Source organism: Bos indicus x Bos taurus, chromosome 17, assembly GCF_003369695.1.
Source record: "Bos indicus x Bos taurus breed Angus x Brahman F1 hybrid chromosome 17, Bos_hybrid_MaternalHap_v2.0, whole genome shotgun sequence".
Taxonomy (NCBI): domain Eukaryota; kingdom Metazoa; phylum Chordata; class Mammalia; order Artiodactyla; family Bovidae; genus Bos; species Bos indicus x Bos taurus.
The window spans coordinates 4,189,167-4,207,138 of NC_040092.1; the positions used below are offsets into that span (position 1 = coordinate 4,189,167).

The following is a 17,972-nucleotide window of genomic DNA, read 5'->3' on the forward strand; positions in this document are numbered from 1 at the left end:
TAGGCACTCAGTCATGTCTGACTCTTTGCGACCCCATGGACTGTAGCCCGCCCAGCTCCTCTGTCCATGGGATTCTCCAGCAAGAATACTGGAATGGGTTGCCATTCCCTTCTCCAGGGGGTCTTCCCGACCCAGGAATCGAACCTGGTCTCCTGCATTGCAGGCAGAGCATTTAATGTCTGAGCCACCAGGGAGGCCCAGCCTAGGTCTAACACCAGGCCATCTGTGAGGCCCAGTGAGCTGTCACGCCCACCTCTCCACACCTGCCACACTTGGTTCCTCCACCGCAGGACACCAGTGACATGTTACTTGCTGCACCTCCATCTCCCCATCTGAGCTTTTCCTGAGTGACTGACTGTGTCTGGGAACACTTCAGTCATGGTCGCTTTTGGTTCTTCTGATAACCCAAGGAGCAACTGGGCTCAGCTGTGTGTTAACATAGAGTAACCTTCGGCCTTAGCTATAAAGCACCAGCGATACAATATCTTCATTGCATTTATTCTGATGGTTCTGCCTGTGTATCACAGTTGATTTAGGTTTTTTGTTTATCATGATGATATATAGTATCCTTTTAAAATAAATCCTGCAAGGAATACATATTCATTGTAGCAGCTTCAGAAAACACAAGGGGAAAAAAATAGTACAGGCCTCACTTCCTTATAGAAATTGTCATTGACCCTCAAAGTCTATATAGAACCTCATATTTTCTCTTTCCCCCTCCCCAATATAAGTCCTCATACCTCTCCATATTTTTTCATAGCCTGTATCACAATTGGCAAAAAATATTTTTGTGTATATTTTTCACTTTTTCAGCCAATATTTTTAGCATGTCAGGCAAGAGAGGGGAGAGGGGTTAGGTCTAAGGTCTCTTCCCCAGGGGGGTCAATACCAGTTTGATTTTGTCTCCCCAGCCAGGCCAGGCCTTAAATTCCAAGAGGGCTGGGGGCTCGTCGTTCTGGCCACGTTTGGCGTCTCAGGGCTCAGCACATGGTCTAGCCACGTGGATTCAACATTTGCTGAAGGAATCACAAAATTAAAGCCTGCCAGGGCACTCCTCCACCCCAAGCATATCGGGAGGGCACTACCATCAGCCTCAGCCTCAGTGAGTGGACAGTCTTTTGGGGGGTGTGTACACACATATTCTCTGGAAGTTATTAGGCTCCTGCTGCACCCCCACCCCCCCACCCCCCGCCATAGGGTCTGCAGGCCCTCTGCTCCCACTGAGGTCTGTGACCTGGGGGACCGTGGGCTGGGAGAGGACTAGTTTGGAAATTAGGCACAAGACCTGGGCAGAGCAGGAGAAGGGCATGGAGCTCCAGGAGGCCCAGGCAGAGATGGTAGAGGGGGATGGAAAGGGAAAAGGAGATGATGGAGAGAAAGTGTCCCTGCAACCCAGAGCCTTGTCCATCTGTCTTGTTAGGGGGTTTGTTCCTTTCAGACTATGATAAACGGTACCTGTGCCCCAGCCCCGCAGGAAGGCACAGGCGCACAGAACTGTATACCATTTCAAGCGGGGTTACTGACCCTCTGCCACTCACCCTGGAGGGCCCCTTTAAGAACCCCTGGTGTTATTGTTCAATGCTCCCATTTTACGGGGTGGAAACTGAGGCCCAGACTGGGCGAAGGGTTTGCTCCAGGCCACAGAGCAAGTCTGTAGCAGAGCTGCAGAGGCTCAAGGACAAGAAACCGGACCTCTGCCCTGCATCTGCGTTGCGGGAAGAGAGGGGACAACGCCCACCTGCCCGGCTGGCGAGGGAGGCGGGCGGCCCGGTGGGGCGGGGCTTACCCGAGTCCCGCCTCCGCTGCCGGGTTCGGGGGCGGGGCCTCCCTCCAACCTGCACCGCTCCAACATGGCTCCGCGTCTATGCAGCATCTCTGCGGCGGCGCGGCGGCTGCTGGGGGGCCCGGGCTCGGGCCCCCGGGACGTTGTGGCTGTGGCTGCGGCGCGGTAAGAACCGGGCTGGGCCTGGGGCGGAGCGGTGCGCCTGGGGGCTGCAAGAGTGAGAGCCAGGGTCTGGGCCTGGGGGATGGGCAGAGACTCGGGCTTGCAGTCTAATGGTTAGAGGCCGAGGGCGAATCTCTAAGCCTGAGGAGGAGGTCTGGGCAAAGAATGGGGGAGGTGGGAAAGGTGGGCGCAGGGTCTTTGCCCTGCTAGGTACTTGGCTCTGGGCAGAGACTGAAGGACTGGGTGAATGGGAGGGGCAGGCCGTGGGGCGTGGGGAGTGGGAACTGGCAGAGGGCGGGAGCAGTGGCCCTTTCCCTGGCCTTTGCGGTGGTTGTGAGATGGGCACCCCGGGGGACTTCTACGACAGGCAGCTCCTCCCTCGGTTAGTTCTGGGGGTCAGAGGTATGGGGAGCAATGGAGATTCCCAAGGGCCATGGCTGCACAGATCCTTGGCTTCCCAACCATAAACAGCACAAGGGAAGCAAAGGAAGCCTGAGAAAGGGTAGGAGTTCCCAAGGTCACTCCCCCTGCCGTTCTGAGGCAGCACCGAGTCTGGACCCGGGCTTCCTGACACCCCTGTGGTCCTTGCGCCACAACTGGTGGCCTTCTGGGGGAGGGAGGCTGGTTGGACCCGGCCCAGAGCCTGGTCTTTTGTTTGGTCCCTCCTCTGGGCCTCCCTGACTGGCCCTGGGCGGCCCCGCCCTCCTCCCTCTGGCGCCCTGTTCTTCCCCCATCTCTGCTCTTTCCACCCTCTAAACAGTTGCCTGTCCCTCCCACTGGACCATCACCTCATCTTTCTGTTTCCCCAGCCCTTGGCTCAGGGCTCAGGACAGTGTGTGCTCAGGAAGATTTGCCAAAGAAGTGAGGACACCTGTCCCCCCACCTGTGGAAAGGAGGCAGGGGTCTGTCCTGCCCAGCAGCCTAGGTGTGAAGCTGTGAGTTCTGTTAGACCTTGTTGTGAGACGATACAGAGTGTTGTGCCGTGGAGTCGGGGAGGCTGGAGAAGAGGAGCCAGGTGTGTGCCTTCACCCCGGTGTTTAGTTCCTAAGTTGTGTCCAGCTCTGTTGCGAATCCTTGGATTGTAGCCCACCAGGCTCCTCTGTTCATGGGGTTATCCAGGCAAGAATACTGGAGTGGGTTGCCATTTCCTTCTCCAGCTTCCCCACCCACCCTGCTGTTATCGTTCAGTTGCTAAGTTGTGCGCGACTCTGAGACCCCATGGACTGCGAGACGCCAGGCCTCCCTGTCCTTCACTATCTCCCAGAGTTTGCTCAAACTCATATTCATTGAGTAAGTGATGCCATCCAACCATCTCATTCTCTGTCACCCCCTTCTCCTCCTGCCCTCAGTTCTTCCCAGCATCAGGGTCTTTTCCAGTGAGTCAGCTCTTCACATCAGACGGCCAAAGTATTGGAGCTTCAGCTTTAGCATCAGTCCTTCCAGTGAATATTCAGGGTTGATTGACTGGTTTGACGGCTCAGTAACTGGGGAGAAAGCTCATGACATGGAGAGAACCTAGAGTTTGCCTGGCACCTACACAGCCAACTCAGCCGTTTTCAGTGAGGTGACCTTGCATGAATTATTTGGCCTCTTGAAGTCTCAGATTCCTCATCTGTAAAATGGGGGTGAGAAAGTAGAATGATTTCACAGAGTTGTTGAGGATTAGCAGTCATGTGTGTAAGGTACCCAGCGCTTGGTGAACTTGTAACAAATGTTGCCCCTTGCCCAAGCCTATGTCTCAAGCAATGTCTTCATGAGTCCCTTATAATGTCAGGGCTGAAGGGGCTTTGGGAAGGTCATGTTCTGTGATCCCCTCATTTTCCAGATGAGGAAATCCAAGCTGGGGGCAGGACCTCACTTCCCTAGCCTTACAGAACTGGTTGGTGGTAGAGCCAGAACATCAGGAGGCCACAGGAGGAACATAAGCCGTGTAGGCAGCCTGCTGCTCTGTAATCTTGGACGAGGTGCTGAACCTCTAGGGCCCTTGGTCTCCTTCTCTCTGAAGTAGGACTGGAGGTCCCTGCCAGGTGTTTTTTGCAGGATTGCTGTGACGGTGCTTGGATTCATACTTGCAGTATCTCAAGGACTGCTGCGAAGTTACCTGTGCCCTGGTTCCCACCTTGGATACCTGTCTGCCCCATCTCTCTGGAGTCCCTTAGAGGGGCCCTCTGGCCTCTTGAGCTCAGAGTGGGGCTTTGAAGTCAGATGGACCTGGATTGGAATCCTCTTGGCCATTGGTTAATTGTCCTTGAATAAGGCCTGGTACATCTCTGGGCCTCATTTTTCTCTATTTTGTTTTTGGTTTTGTTTGTTTTTGAGCCTCATTTTTCTCAAAAACATATTGTGAAGATCAGTTCTCAGGACATAGTAAGTGCTCAATATGCAGCAGTTGTTACTGCTACATCAGTAGTCCTGTTGTTAAAAGGACTTTAGTTCTTCCTGTATGTCTTCTAAAGACATAATTGTGTGTGTGTGTGTGTGTGTGTGTGTGTGTGTGTGTGTGTGTGAGTTACTCAGTCGTCTCCAACTCTTTGTGACCCCATGGACTGTAGCCCACCAGGCTCCCCTGTCCATGGAATTTCCAGGCAAGAATACTGGAATGGGTAGTCATTCCCTTCTCAGGGATCTTCCCGACCCAGGGATCGAACCCAGGTCTCCTGCATTGCAGGCAGACTCTTCACTGCCTGAGCCCCCAGGGAAGCCCGAAAACATGCTTGTGGAGCAGTAAACTGAAACGTGGCCCCTTTCTAAAGTCAGCCGACTCCAGACAGAAGAGTGTTTGAGAGTGTGCGTAGAGCCAAACTTGCTAGCATATCAATCCAGGACATTCCGGAGCAGTTTCATGTGGGGTGGCACCAGACCACTATCCCTGTTGAGAGTGCCAGTGTGTCTCCAAAGTTCTCATCTGGGGCAGACATTTGTTGAACAGCTCCCAGTCTAAAAGCGTTGTGCTGGGTACCCTAGGGGGTAGAGAATGTCCGCTCCAGGCTGAGGGGGAAATAGGAGAGGTGGGCTTTTTGTTTGTTTTTTGGCCACGCAGCGTGTGGGAACTTAGTTACTCAGGGATCTAATCCGCACCCCCTGCACTGCTGGAAGTCCCAGGAGAAGTGTTTTTATGGAAGGGGTTGAACTGGTTTTTTTGGGCCTAAGGGGCATTCTTAGTATAGTTTAGATAGCAGAATCGTTGGTGTTTCTGGGATAATTTACTGAGATTACATGAAAAAAGAAAGAAATTGGGACTACCTTAGAGCAGTGATCCTTAAGCCTGAGCATGCGTCAGAATCCCCTGGCAGACTTGTTAAAACCCAGATTGCTATGCCTGCCCCCGGAAGTTTCTGTTGCAGTGGTTCTGGGTGGAGCTGGAAAAGCCTTAACAAGTTCTTGCTGCTGCTGCTGCTGCTAAGTCACTTCAGTCATGTCTGACTCTGTGCGACCCCATAGATGGCTAACAAGTTCTTAGGTGATGCTAATGATAGGGAATCTTGGATTGGTGGTCACCAAATTTAGAAGGGAAGTGGGGACTTCCTGACGGTCCAGTGGTGAAGACTCCACACATCCACTGCTAGAGGCTTGGGTTCAATCCTTGGCTGGGGATCTAAGAACCCACAAGCTGAGTGGGGCAGCCAAAAACAAATAAAAAAGAAAAATGTTTTTTAAAAAAGGAAATTGACTTGAAAGCTTGGCAAAATAGATTAGAGTAAGTGGAGACATCTAGCCTTGGTTTACGGGCAGTAGGGAGCAATAGAAGATTTTCAAGTGGACAGATAGCATCACAACCGTGGTACTTCACAAAACCAACGGGCAGGTTAGGAAAAAAGAGGACAAGTGGGAGCTAGGAGATCAGTTAGGTAGGAACAGTGATACTAGCTGCACTGCTGTATCTGCCCTTTTCTCTGCAAGGCACATGAGGCTCAGAGAGGTGATGCTGAGCTGGGACTAGTCCTGGGTTTGTCCAGAACCTGTGCTCTTAAGCAGTAACTCTGCTGGTAGTGGTGGGGATACAAAGGGGCCCTGCATCCCGAGTCCACACGGAGCCCGGGTCCACCCTCTCTCTGCTTTCCTACCTCCCAGATGTCATCATTTTCATGCAGCTCTGTCTTAGCTCCCCCACACTCCTTCACTCTTTCCCCTGGCGTGGGCTGAGCATGTGCCACGTGCCCAGCGCTCTTCCAGGCCCTGGGGAGACAGCAGGGATGCACAGGAGAGAGAGCATCGCAGACTACATGGGGCTGCTGCCAGTGGGAGACGGCAGACACTAAACCCCCAAATTCTACAGTGTGTTAGAAGGAGCTGTGGAAAAAGTAGGGAGCAGTGTGAGAAGGGTTGGGGATCTCAAGGACAGGAGGATGTTGTGATTTCATTGAAAAAGTGAAATTTGAACTCTTGAAATGTGAACCTACAGATGCTAGCTTCAAGTTCAGACCCTGCTCTGGGATCTTCTTGGGACCTGCAGAAAAGATCTTTGGACATAGGCTGTGCCGCCCTGCTCTTTTGACACGTGGGGAAACCGAGATGTGGAGGCAGGAAAGAGGAGGTGGGAAGAGTTGGGAGCTCCCGGACACTCCCCAGCACCCAGGTTCCAGGCTCTCTCTCCAGGGCTGGCCACTTGGCCGTTTATCCTGGTCAATGCTGATGTTAATAAATTACTCAAGGCCCAGTCCTGGAGCAAAGGTCTTGATTGACAAAGAGTAGGAGTTGCTGTCCTCTCTGTCACCACCCCTTCCAGGGGACACAGCCTCTCTACATTCAAACCAAAGGTCAGGTCCCTCTACCAGTGGCTTTGCTAAAAAACACCTGCTTCTTTATAGTATCTCCCTGATGCTAGTTCCCCGAGTTGGTACCTGACCTGAGGGTGGAGCTGGCTTTAGAGGAAAGAGCTCTGGGCTCTTGCCAGAGCTCTCTGCCCCAATTTGCTGTGTGGTCTGGGACAAGTTTCTTAACCCTCCCACCCAGGACCTTCTATTTTCTTATCTCAAAAATGGGGATATGAATAGTATTAACGTTATACTCTCGTATAGATTCAGCGGGATCCTGGTACTGACAAGCTGATCACGGGTCCCTGGCAGAGGCTATCCTCAGCCAGTGTGAGCCACAGTGAGGCTCCCTTATTCTGGTCCCCAGTTTCCGCAGACCACATTGGCCATCTGATGACAACTGTCTTTTTTTTTTAATTAAAAATTTTAAAACATTCAAGTGTAGAGTTTGCCTGGTGGCTCAGATGGTAAAGAATCTGCCTGCAATGCATGAGACCCAGGTTCAATCACTGGGTCAGGAAGATCCCCTGGAAAAAGGAATGGCTTTATTTTTATATATATATATACTGTTAATGGCTTTATATATATATATATACTTTTTTTTATATATATATACTTTTAATGGCTTTATATATATATACTTTTAATGGCTTTATATATATATATATATACACACTTAATGGCTTTATATATATATATATATATATATATTCTTTTTCAGATTTTTTTTGTTTTTTTGACTGCCTGGTATACGGGATCTTAGTTCCCTGACCAGGGATCAAACCCTAGCCCCCTGAAGTGGAAGTTCAGAGTCTTAACCACTGGACCACCAGGGAAGTTTGTGTCTTTTTGTTTTTGATGAAGCAGTACACACAACAATAGAAAGCCTATGAATTCAGAAATATTTAAAAGTTTTTTCTTTTAGCTTTACAAAAAATTATCATGAATAACGAAAAGTTTAACCATCTTCCTCTTCCCTCTCCCAGGTAAGCAGTATTAACGGCGTGGGGCTGAGAGTTCCCCGGTGGCCTGGTTAGGACTCAATGCTTTCACTGCTGTGACCCAGGTTCATTCCCTGGTCAAGGAACTAGGATCCTGCAGGCCGCCTGGCATGGCCAAAACCAAACAAACCAACAAAAAAACAGTTTGGAACAAATCCTTAATTATCTTTCCTCTGTGCTCATACAAATATATCGTCATTTTTAAGATGCTGTTCAGATTTTATCAGTCCCAGTGCTCAATTCGTATTTTGCAGAAAAGCAATACTTTGATTTGCAAGACATTTATTCTAGCCACAAAAAAGGCTCAAAAAAGAAGAGAATTTGCTGATGGGGCCCCCACAGCCAGGCTCCTGGGCTGGAACTCATCTAGCAGGAGGCTGGTGTTTCAGGCCTGGCTACAAGCCTCACCACTGCTGCTAAGTAAGATGATTTATCACCTCTGGCAGCCTAAACATAACCCCACCCCCGCTGGGACCTTGTGTGGGGGAGTGCAGTTATAATCTGGCAGGACCTGGTGATTGGTCCCCCTGCTCTGAACAAGGCATGTCATTCATTCATTCAGCAACGTGCACAGGGCAGGAATTTGTCAATTAAGTGTTGGCCGAATGAATGAATGAATCTTGCCTTCTGATGCCTTTGACCCCCCTCTATCTGCCTTTATCTGCCAAACCAGCCCTGGAGATTTGGAAACTGTCCAGATCACCTCCATTGGAGAGCTCACCCAGACTTCCAGGGGCCAAGTTCAGGCTCACTCATCTGGGCTCTCCCAGAGACCTCTGGCTGTAACTGTGTTCCAAGGTCCCCTTCTTTCAGCGGACTGTGACCTCCTCAAGGACAGGGCGTGCATGTCTCGGGTGCTCCATCTGTGGGGGCCGGCATCAGGCCCGGGCCAGGTGTAGTGTGAGCACTGGGGAGGACCGTGGGTGCAGGCTTCTCGTCAGAGGGGACAGAAATTGCAAAGAAAGCACAGAGTGAAAGCATCTGGTGTGTTCAGGGAGAGGCACACTTGGAGAGCAGGATACACAGGTAGGGGTGGAGCAGAGGGGAGGCTGCCAGGGTAGGTTGGGCTGTCCCAGGTTTTGGACACCAGGCAAGATGTGTTTGGGGTTCACCCTTTTGGCAAGGGATACAGTTGCAGGGTCCAAATGGAGGACCTCTTGGAAGGGGGTGAAGGGGAGGCAGGGAGGCTGGAGAGAGGCGGGAGTGGGGCTGCCTCCCCTGGCCTCCTGAGGCTCTGCAGAGTTTCAAGAAGCGAACTGGGCAGCCAGGATCCCCGTGGCTGGCTCCAATGACATGAAATCCGCTGGAGCTGCCATGGGATTCCATGGCCCCATTCCCAGAAAAGTGGGTCACCAGCCTCGGGGAGCAAGGCTTCTGGGCAGATGGAAGCAGGTCCCCCTTGAACTCTTCTGTCCCGCAGCTTCTATTCCAAGGACAACGAAGGCAGCTGGTTCCGGTCCCTCTTCGTACACAAGGTGGACCCCCGGAAGGACGCCCACTCCACGCTGCTGTCCAAGAAGGAGACCAGCAACCTCTATAAGATCCAGTGTGAGTGGCTGCGGAGTCGGCCGACCTGCCTTCCCGGGGGCCTGCGAGGCTCCTGCTGGGGGCTGGGAGCCCAGGCCCTGTGGGGCTACCCCCATCCCAGCTTCCCACAGACACCCCCTCCCCGTCACTTCACCTCCCGTTCTCTGTCCTCTGTCTCAGTTCACAATGTGAAGCCCGAGTGTCTGGACGCCTACAACAGCCTGACGTGAGTGAGCCCCTCCCGTCCCCGCCCCTGCCTGGATGGGGGACTCTGTCCCAGCCCTGTTCTCTGTGCACAAATCCGGGGGCTGTAGATTTCAGAGCCACACGTCCTGTGCGGCCTCTGCATGTTAGTGTCCTGAGGGCCTGAGTCGGAAGCCTTAACCCAGGGGCTCTGGGGGCTGGTGTGAGCCCTCCCCCTCTCTGTGCCCGCACCACCCACAGGGAGGCTGTGCTGCCCAAGCTGCACCTGGATGAGGACTACCCCTGCTCGCTCGTGGGCAACTGGAACACATGGTACGGGGAGCAGGACCAGGCAGGTGAGCTGCCCACCCCCCAGCACAGATGGCTGCCCTCCACGCCCCCCGCACAGTGGTGCCCAGGGGGGTCCTTCTCAGTGCAGTCCTCATGGCTTTCTCCCCTGCTCATATCTGTGATGGCTCCCTCTGCCCTTGGGGTGGCCCACGAGGCTCTTGAGCCCTTCCTTGCCCTGCCTCGGGTCTCCTCTCACCACATCTTCCTGCTCACTGCATCATCCCACCCCGGACTCCTTTCCGTTCTTCAAGTGGACAGGTTTTCCCTCTAGTTCCAGGCTGTTGTTCCCCGTTTCATCAGCCTGAAGCTCTTTCTCCCTGGCCTCCTTTTCTTGGCTCATTCCTCTACTCACCTTTTATTTTGGTGTAGATATCACCTCCTCCTGGAGGCCTCCCCTGATTCCCTCCACCCGAGCTGGGTGAGGCAGCTCTCCCGTCTCCCCAGCCCCCAGGACTTGCCTCTCCACAGCCTTGACCATGTGCCCTGTTGTGTCTGCCTCCCAGCGGACAGGGCCCCTGCCTGTCTGTCTTCACCACAGAATCCCCAGGATGCCATGCATATTTATGGAATGAACAGGGCCTCTTGTCTGAGCTGGTTCCGTGCAGCTTCAGGAATACCCCAGCAGGCTCCATCCCATGTCGGTTGGCACCAGCTGTGAGGACCCACACATGAATTTGGTTCACTCACAGCGTCCCAGCCACTCCAAGGGGCCTTGGCGTTTAGATCTGTGCTGTCCCGGGAGGTAACCACTAACCACATGCAGCTATTTAAGTTTAAATTGGGTAAAGTTAAATAAGAAAAATTCAGTTCCCCAGTCAACAGAAGCCACATTTCAAGTGCCCATTGATAGAAATATGTGACTCATGGCTACCACCTTGGTCGGCACAGCTGTGGAACTTTTCCATCATAGTCGAGAGTCCTTTCAGACAGTGCTGATTAGACTGCAGGTAGCACAGGGAGCTCCTCTGGCCCTGACAGAAGGTCCTCTATGCTTCCCTTGAATGCTCCCAGCAATGGGGAGCTCACTGTCTCACAAACCAACCTATCTCATCCTTCAATTGCCCTGATAATAGAATTTTTTTTTTAATCTGTGATCTGCAGTTAGGTAGATTCTCTTAATCATTTATTCTGTTTCAGTAATCATTGACACATTGATAGTGGGGTAAGAAAAAGCCGACTGTCTTCCATCGCACCCCTTACAGCTTTCCCATCTTTAGGTACAACTTAATCAGTTTCTGCAGTACTTCTTGGATTCTCCTAAGTATTTGCTAATTGAGAAATGAACTTTGAGTAATGAGAGCTTGAATTTTAAAGCATGTCTATATTTTGGGTGTCTTGAAGGGTTGTGCACCTTGTAGAATCAGGTGGGGAGCAGACTCCCTGAGGAATCCACATTTTAATGAATTTGTAAGAACCAAGTACAGAGGCTGTGATAAAAAAAACTGCAAATGGCACAAAGAATTTTCATTGGAACGTAAGCCTTCCTCCTGCTCGAGATCCCAAAGCCTCAGTTCTCTGGCCCAAGGGCATCTCCTGTCACAATCTCTCGGGTCTCCACTGAGAGACGGTGCACAGCCCAGCATCTCTGGATATGTCCCTCCCTGCCTAAACACACATGGTAGCATACTGCACGGGCTGTTCTGTTCCTTGGTTTCACTTTCAATTCACTGTCCTGGAGTAATCCATCTCAGCCTACCTGCCCCTTCCTTTGACCCAGCCTACCCCTCACAGACCTGCTATGAGGTCAGCTTTCACATGCCACAGCTCCTAGGGTATAAGTTCACTCTGATCCTCTTCTTGTTGCTCTTTAAGGAAGATTGGGTGGGTGCCTTATTCTCAAGATGAGGACATTGAGGCCTAGAGGGGTCAAAGGCCACTTGGCAGAGCTGCAGCTCAAACCCTAGTCTCCTAGGCTTGTGTCTGGGGTTTCCCCTACCCAGCACTGCCCCTGGCAAGGCAGAGGAACTCAGAGAGTCTTGATGCTACAGAGAACTGGCTGGAGGCTCCTCCTATCACATCCACATGGAGCTTGGTGGGCGCAGAGCAGGGCAGGGTCCGCGCAGCCCCCTGACCTGTGCCTTCCTCCCTGTCCCCACAAACAGTACACCTATGGCGATTCTCAGGGGGCTACCCAGCCCTCATGGACTGCATGAACAAGCTCAAGAACAACAAGGTACGTGGGCATCCACTCGGCTCACCTCTCTGGGTGCTGGTTCTGACTCAGCCCTGTGTTGGGGGCTGCCTCCGCCACCCCTGGGGCACACCGCTGGGGGGTGGGGCACTTCCTGGCTGCTGTGCCCAGCTCGCCTGGCCCCACCCCGCCTGCAGGAGTACCTGGAGTTCCGAAAGGAGCGGAGCCAGATGCTGCTGTCCAGGAGAAACCAGCTGCTCCTCGAGTTCAGCTTCTGGAACGAGCCACAGCCTAGAGCCGGCCCCAACATCTACGAGCTGAGGACGTACAAGCTCAAGGTGCCTCCCCCTCCCTGCAGCAGTTTGCTGTCCCGGGAGCCTGAGAGGTGGGGGGTGGGCCCAGTGCCCCAGCACCTGGACTGGGGCTTCTGGCCTCAGAAGAGGTGTGTATGCACGTGTGCATACATGCATGCTCAGGGGTGAGTCAGGGCCCCTGCAGAAGGCCAGGCGGCCCCTGGAGCTGGAGAGACAGTTTCCCAGCCCCACCCAACAGTGAGGCTTGAAATCCCAGGTAGGGGCTCATTCCCACCCTCTGCTCTGGTTCTCTTTCAGCCAGGAACCATGATCGAGTGGGGGAACAACTGGTGAGTGGTCGTGCCAGGGGGTTGGGGGGACCCTGGTCACCTGGTGGGCCTCGTTTTCCGGGTGCTGTGGCAGAGAACACGGCATCCTCTGTGCCTCGTGGGTCCAGGAGCAGGCAACAATCCAACCAAGGGGATGAGGATCCTCTAGACGAATGGGGTAGAACACACAGCCAGCAGCCGCACCTCCGTCACCCAAGTCCCCGATCGTCTCTGAGAGCCGAGGGCTCTACCCTGGGCTCCTCCCTTGATGTGTGACTGAGAAACCAGCCTGGGATCCCCACAGAGGGCCCTCTGCACCCGCCCTGGCCTCGGCCCCACACTCTTCTGCCATCCCCAGGGCTCGGGCCATCAAGTACCGGCAGGAGAACCAGGAGGCGGTGGGCGGCTTCTTCTCGCAGATAGGAGAGCTCTACGTCGTGCACCATCTCTGGGGTAGGCTGGGGACCCCCCAGGAGCCCTCCGTGGCCCCCTCCTTTCTCCACTGTCACTCTGTGTTGACACTGCGAATACATTAGTGTCCTTGTGGAGCTTACGTTCTAGCAGGGGGAGACACCACCTCAGACATAAACTAACAAAAAGGATAATTTCGGATTTTTACAAATCATCAAGGGACAGGGAGAAATAAGGAAGACAAACATGGGAAGCTTCACTGGCTTGAATAGACTAGAACATCTTTCTAAGGAGGTGAATGTAAGCTTAGCTACAGAATGAGGAGTCAGCTGCGAGCTGTCAGAGAACGGTATTCCAAGTGGAACAACGTGTGCAAAGGCCCTGTGGCAGGGAAAGGCCTTCAGGGTTTTGAGGCATGCATAGGAGCCCAGGGTGGAGGGAGTGGGGAAGAGTGGGAAGATGGGGATTGGCCGGATTGCACTGGGTCTTGCAGGCCATGAAGATGAGCTGGGACTTATTCTAAATGCAACAGGAGACTGCTACAGCATTTTAAGCAGTGTGATACGACCCAGTTTGCATTCTAATGATTGTTCTGGCTGCCATGTGCTATGTTGAGAGCACTTTGTAGGGGAGCAAAAGAGGATGTGGGGCATCAGGAGATGGTTACACTAGCTCAGGTGGGAGAGGAGGCTGGCCTGGACAGTGAACATGCTGAGAGGTCCACAGACTCAGTGGTCTGGAGGTGGATCCAGTGGGACCGGTGGATGAATTGTCTGCGTGGGGCGGGGAAAGACAGGAGACTCCAGGACTCCCGGACTCCTGCTTGAGTAGCTGTGTGTTGCTTAGTGAGACCCCTGGAGGGGCAGGTTGGAAGGATCAGGAGTGTACATTTGGTCCTTGGAAGGGTTACCTTTGAGACACTGACACATCTAAGTGGACAGCGGATACACTGTCAAGTGGATACATCAAGTGGACACTGGATATTTGAGTCCAGAACCTGAGGGAGAGTTCTGGGCTGGAGATATACATTTGGGAGTTGTCGGCAAATGTACTGATTGTCAAAGACGACAGCAGAAGCATCCGGGGAGGAAGAGACAGCAGGGTAGGGTTTGGGGCAATGGGAGGAGGGCCTCGTGCTGGGGACAGGCTCAGGTCCCCTGTGCCCCAGAAACGAGCCTAAGCCTTATCCCACAGCCTATAAAGACCTGCAGTCTCGGGAGGAGACCAGAAATGCTGCCTGGAGGAAGAGGGGCTGGGACGAAAATGTCTACTACACAGGTGAGCACCTCTTAGGAAGTCATCTGCCAAGAGCTCTATCTGAGGATGGAATCCCCTCTGTAAGGAGATCCAGCTTTACTTGATTACCTCTCCTGATGGGGAACTCACTTTCAGGACAGTGAGTTCATAGGTTCCTGTCCTGGTGGCATGCTCTACAGGATGCAGGCTGTCCTAGGTGAGTCCTCGAAGGGGCAGTAACCCAGCCAGGTGGTCTCTGCCTCAGAGAAGTGTTGTGGTTGACCACACAGTGTGACCTTGGGCCTGGTTTTTCACTTCACTGATGCTTTTCCTGCCTGTAGGATGCCGATGGTGATGGTGCCTCCCTCAAAGGGTTCCAGGAGCTAATTTATAAAATTATAGCCCAGACTCCAGCACAGAGGAAGCACAATTTTTTTCAAGCAAGTTTTTTGCTTATGGCATTTGCCACTCTGCTGGGACTCTTGAGAACCACCTGGAACCAGTACATGCTAATTGAGCCCTCACTATGTGCCGTGGTGGGAGGGGGTCAGGAAGTGCAGAAAGAACAGGAGCCTGTTTTCTCCTGAAGGAATTTACAGTTGAGCTTGCACACTGACCAGCTGGTAAATGCATCTCCTGATGAGTAAGCGGGAGCCTTGTTCTTCTCAGTGTGGTCCCGGATGACAGTGTCATCCTCCCCTGAAAGCTTGTTAAAAATGCCCAAGCTCAACCTGCCGCCTCCCCCCCTCCCCATACACACTGAATCAGGATCTGCACTTGAACGAGAACTGTAGGAAATTTGGAAGCATGGTCAAGTTTAACAGCACTGAGCAGGAAGAGTCTGACTACCTGGGTGACCTTGGCTGACCCTCTCTGGACTGCAGTGTCCCCTGTAACACCTGTAACATGAGTCAGTTGAACTAAATCAGTGTTTTTCAAACCTCAGCCCCTTGGGGGACACCCTCACAGCTTGTGTCCTGCCAGTTTCCTTCTGCTGAAATTATTTTCTTGATCTCTTCCTTTGAATCCCCCTACCCCGTTCTTTCGGAGAAGGCAATGGTACCCCACTCCAGTACTCTTGCCTGGAAAATCCCATGGACGGAGGAGCCTGGTGGGCTGCAGTCCATGGGGTCGCTAAGAGTCGGACACGACTGAGCGACTTCACTTTCACTTTCATGCATTGGAGAAAGAAATGGCAACCCGCTCCAGTGTTCTTGCCTGGAGAATCCCAGGGACGGTGGAGCCTGATGGGCTGCCGTCTATGGGGTCGCAAAGAGTCGGACACGACTTAAGCGACTTAGCAGCAGCAGCAGCAACCCTGTTCTTTGCCTGGCTTTGTGCTAAGCAATAATATCTGTGAAGTCACTTTTACTAATAAACAATGCTCGTTTTTTTTTTCCTTCAAATTTTGAAAGCTGCATTTTGTCATAACTTCAGTCCCCTCATATCCTATAACTTGGGAGATGTGGCTCTCTCCATAGGCCACTCCAGGAGAGCGGGGGACTTTAGCTATCTCAGCATCCCAGGCTTCCTCCTCCTTCTTCAAGGGACAGTTTGGGGGGGTTGGCTCACCTCCAGCCCCTTCATGATCTCTGCCTCTCTCTCTGCAGTCCCCCTGGTGCGACACATGGAGTCTCGGATCATGATCCCTTTGAAGATCTCACCTCTCCAGTGATGCTGCTGCTGCCTCCATCTCCTCCCCCACTCTCCCTCAGGGTAGCCATGGACAGAGGAGCTCCCAGTTCTGCTGTCTTGGTTTTCTCTCCTACCCTATGGACTCTAGGGGGTTAGTGCTCAGGTCAGACAAGGGGGAGCTGAAGGATGATGGGGTTATGAAAACTTGCAGCCCTGCCCAGACCCTTCCCACCTTTCCTGCCCACCCTTTCCCCTGTGCAGGAAGCAGTTTTTAATTTCTCTGAACGGAACAGCAACCTTTTATGTCTTCTCACATTTCCTCCTCAGTTCATTTCAGTTCAGTCACTCAGTCGTGTCCAACTCTTTGCAACCCCATGGACTGCAGCACACCAGGCCTCCCTGTCCATCACCAACTCCCGGAGTTTACCCAAACTCATGTCTCTTGATTCAGTGATGCCATCCAACCATCTCATCCTCTGTTGTCCCCTTCTCCTGCCCTCAATCTTTCCCAGCATCAGGGTCTTTTCAGATGAGTCAGCCCTTCGCATCAGGTGGCCAAAGTATTGGAGTCTCAGCTTCAACATCAGTCCTTCCAATGAATACCAGGACTGATCTCCTTTAGGATGGACTGGTTGGGTCTCCTTGCAGTTCAAGGGACTCTCAAGTGTCTTCTCCAACACCACAGTTCAAAAGCATCAATTCGTCGGCGCTCAGCTTTCTTTATAGTCCAACTCTCACATCCATACATGACTACTGGAAAAATCATAGCCTTGACTAGACAGACTTTTCTTGGTAAAGTAATGTCTCTGCTTTTTAATATGCTGTCTAGGTTCCTCCTAAGATTCCCCATCTCAAGGTCACCAGTTCATAATCATCACTCTGGAAATCCTTAGATTAGCTTAAGTTGCACAAAAGGTAGTGTGTCCAGTGATTAAAGGTGGTCTGGGAGGAGGTTAGGCTAGGCCAGGCTCTCAGGAATTCCCTGGTCTCCACTGGGCCACCCACTTGCTGGACAGTCTGAGCCAAGACCCTCCTGCTGGAAGAAAGCCTAGAACTGCCTCAAGAAGCAAAAGGGAAAGCCCTCAAATTAGCTAAGTTGGCAGGATGTCCACATATTCCACCCAGAAAGGCTGAGAAAAGGAATGGGAGCTGAGAAGAATCTACGGGAGGGAAACAGAATGGAACAGGAACCCAGAAGGCAGAACTTAGAACTCAAAACTTGGGTTTGAACTGAAGAATTTGGAATACAGAATGGGGAAGATAGAACAGAGGTGACACACGACCACTTGGGGAGGGGCTTCTAATACAAGACTGCTGGAGAGGTGCACCTCATGCTCCCCACATAAAGAGGCTGAGATCTTGAATGAGTTGTTCCAGCCCTTCTGTGTAGGGAGAGCCTCCTGCTCTCCCAACTGCTCTCCTACTAGCAGAGCTATGGGCTAGGTCTTGTACTTCCCTCACCCCGAATTCCTTTTCTCCTTCTTCACAGCCTATCAGCCCTACCCTCATTCTCCTGGGCCATCGGGTGTGTGGAGTGGGGTCAGTGACTTTGGAGGCCTTCTCAGTGATCCCACACCTCACAAACCTCTGGGTAGCTTGATTCTGCCTCCCTTTCAAGGAAAACTTGTGCTGGAGTTGCTGATGGAACCAATTAAATATTTACTATAAACCATGATGTCTTTTCTTCATCTACAAGGAAATTTGGCAGGTGACCCCTCAGGCAGGGTCAGCCTCTCAGGTCCACCTGGCTCATCTGTCCCACTGGTAGGTATTGTGTTTCCTGAGATACTGTTGGGGAGGGCCTCCCACTAGGGCAGAAGGAACTGCACTGCATAACCAGGGGTTCGGTTTCTACCTTAAGTAGAACGTACTGAACCCCATCTGTACGATTCATACCAGGAGTAGAAAATACTTGAAGCTGTCAAATGCTGCATTAGATTTGCCTTGGTCAAAAAATGGGGGGAAAGGGCAGGTTAAGATGGGGTTAATGCCCTCTCCGACTTGCTGCCCTCGCTATTGTGGGATGTTCTACTGTAACTATGACAGTAGTTAAGAATCCAGGTTGCTGCTGCTGCTGCTAAGTCGCTTAAGTCGTGTCCGACTCTATGCGACCCCATAGACGGCAGCCCACCAGGCTCCCCCGTCCCTGGGATTCTCCAGGCAAGAACACTGGAGT

General features: G+C 52.4%; 1 protein-coding gene across 1 annotated transcript; it reads left to right on the top strand.

Annotated features, from left to right (window-relative positions):
- The first annotated feature begins 1,810 nt into the window (after window positions 1-1,810).
- NIPSNAP1 (nipsnap homolog 1) lies at window positions 1,811-17,468 on the top strand. The gene is made up of 10 exons (XM_027566372.1): window positions 1,811-1,948; window positions 9,121-9,248; window positions 9,408-9,453; window positions 9,672-9,766; window positions 11,864-11,934; window positions 12,090-12,230; window positions 12,504-12,535; window positions 12,873-12,967; window positions 14,120-14,203; window positions 15,772-17,468. Exons 1-10 carry the CDS (start codon window positions 1,851-1,853, stop codon window positions 15,834-15,836), a joined length of 855 nt encoding a protein of 284 aa, XP_027422173.1. The 5' UTR covers window positions 1,811-1,850; the 3' UTR covers window positions 15,837-17,468.
- Window positions 17,469-17,972: the final 504 nt, after the last annotated feature.

What these genes read in the sequence shown, in the direction of transcription:
- NIPSNAP1 (XM_027566372.1), top strand. Translation starts at nt 1,851, where the DNA reads ATGGCTCCGCGTCTATGCAGCATCTCTGCGGCGGCGCGGCGGCTGCTG. An exon ending in GACGCCTACAACAGCCTGAC is followed by an intron (nt 9,454 to 9,671) that starts GTGAGTGAGCCC and finishes CACCACCCACAG; the next exon opens with GGAGGCTGTGCTGCCCAAGC. An exon ending in CGAAAATGTCTACTACACAG is followed by an intron (nt 14,204 to 15,771) that starts GTGAGCACCTCT and finishes CTCTCTCTGCAG; the next exon opens with TCCCCCTGGTGCGACACATG.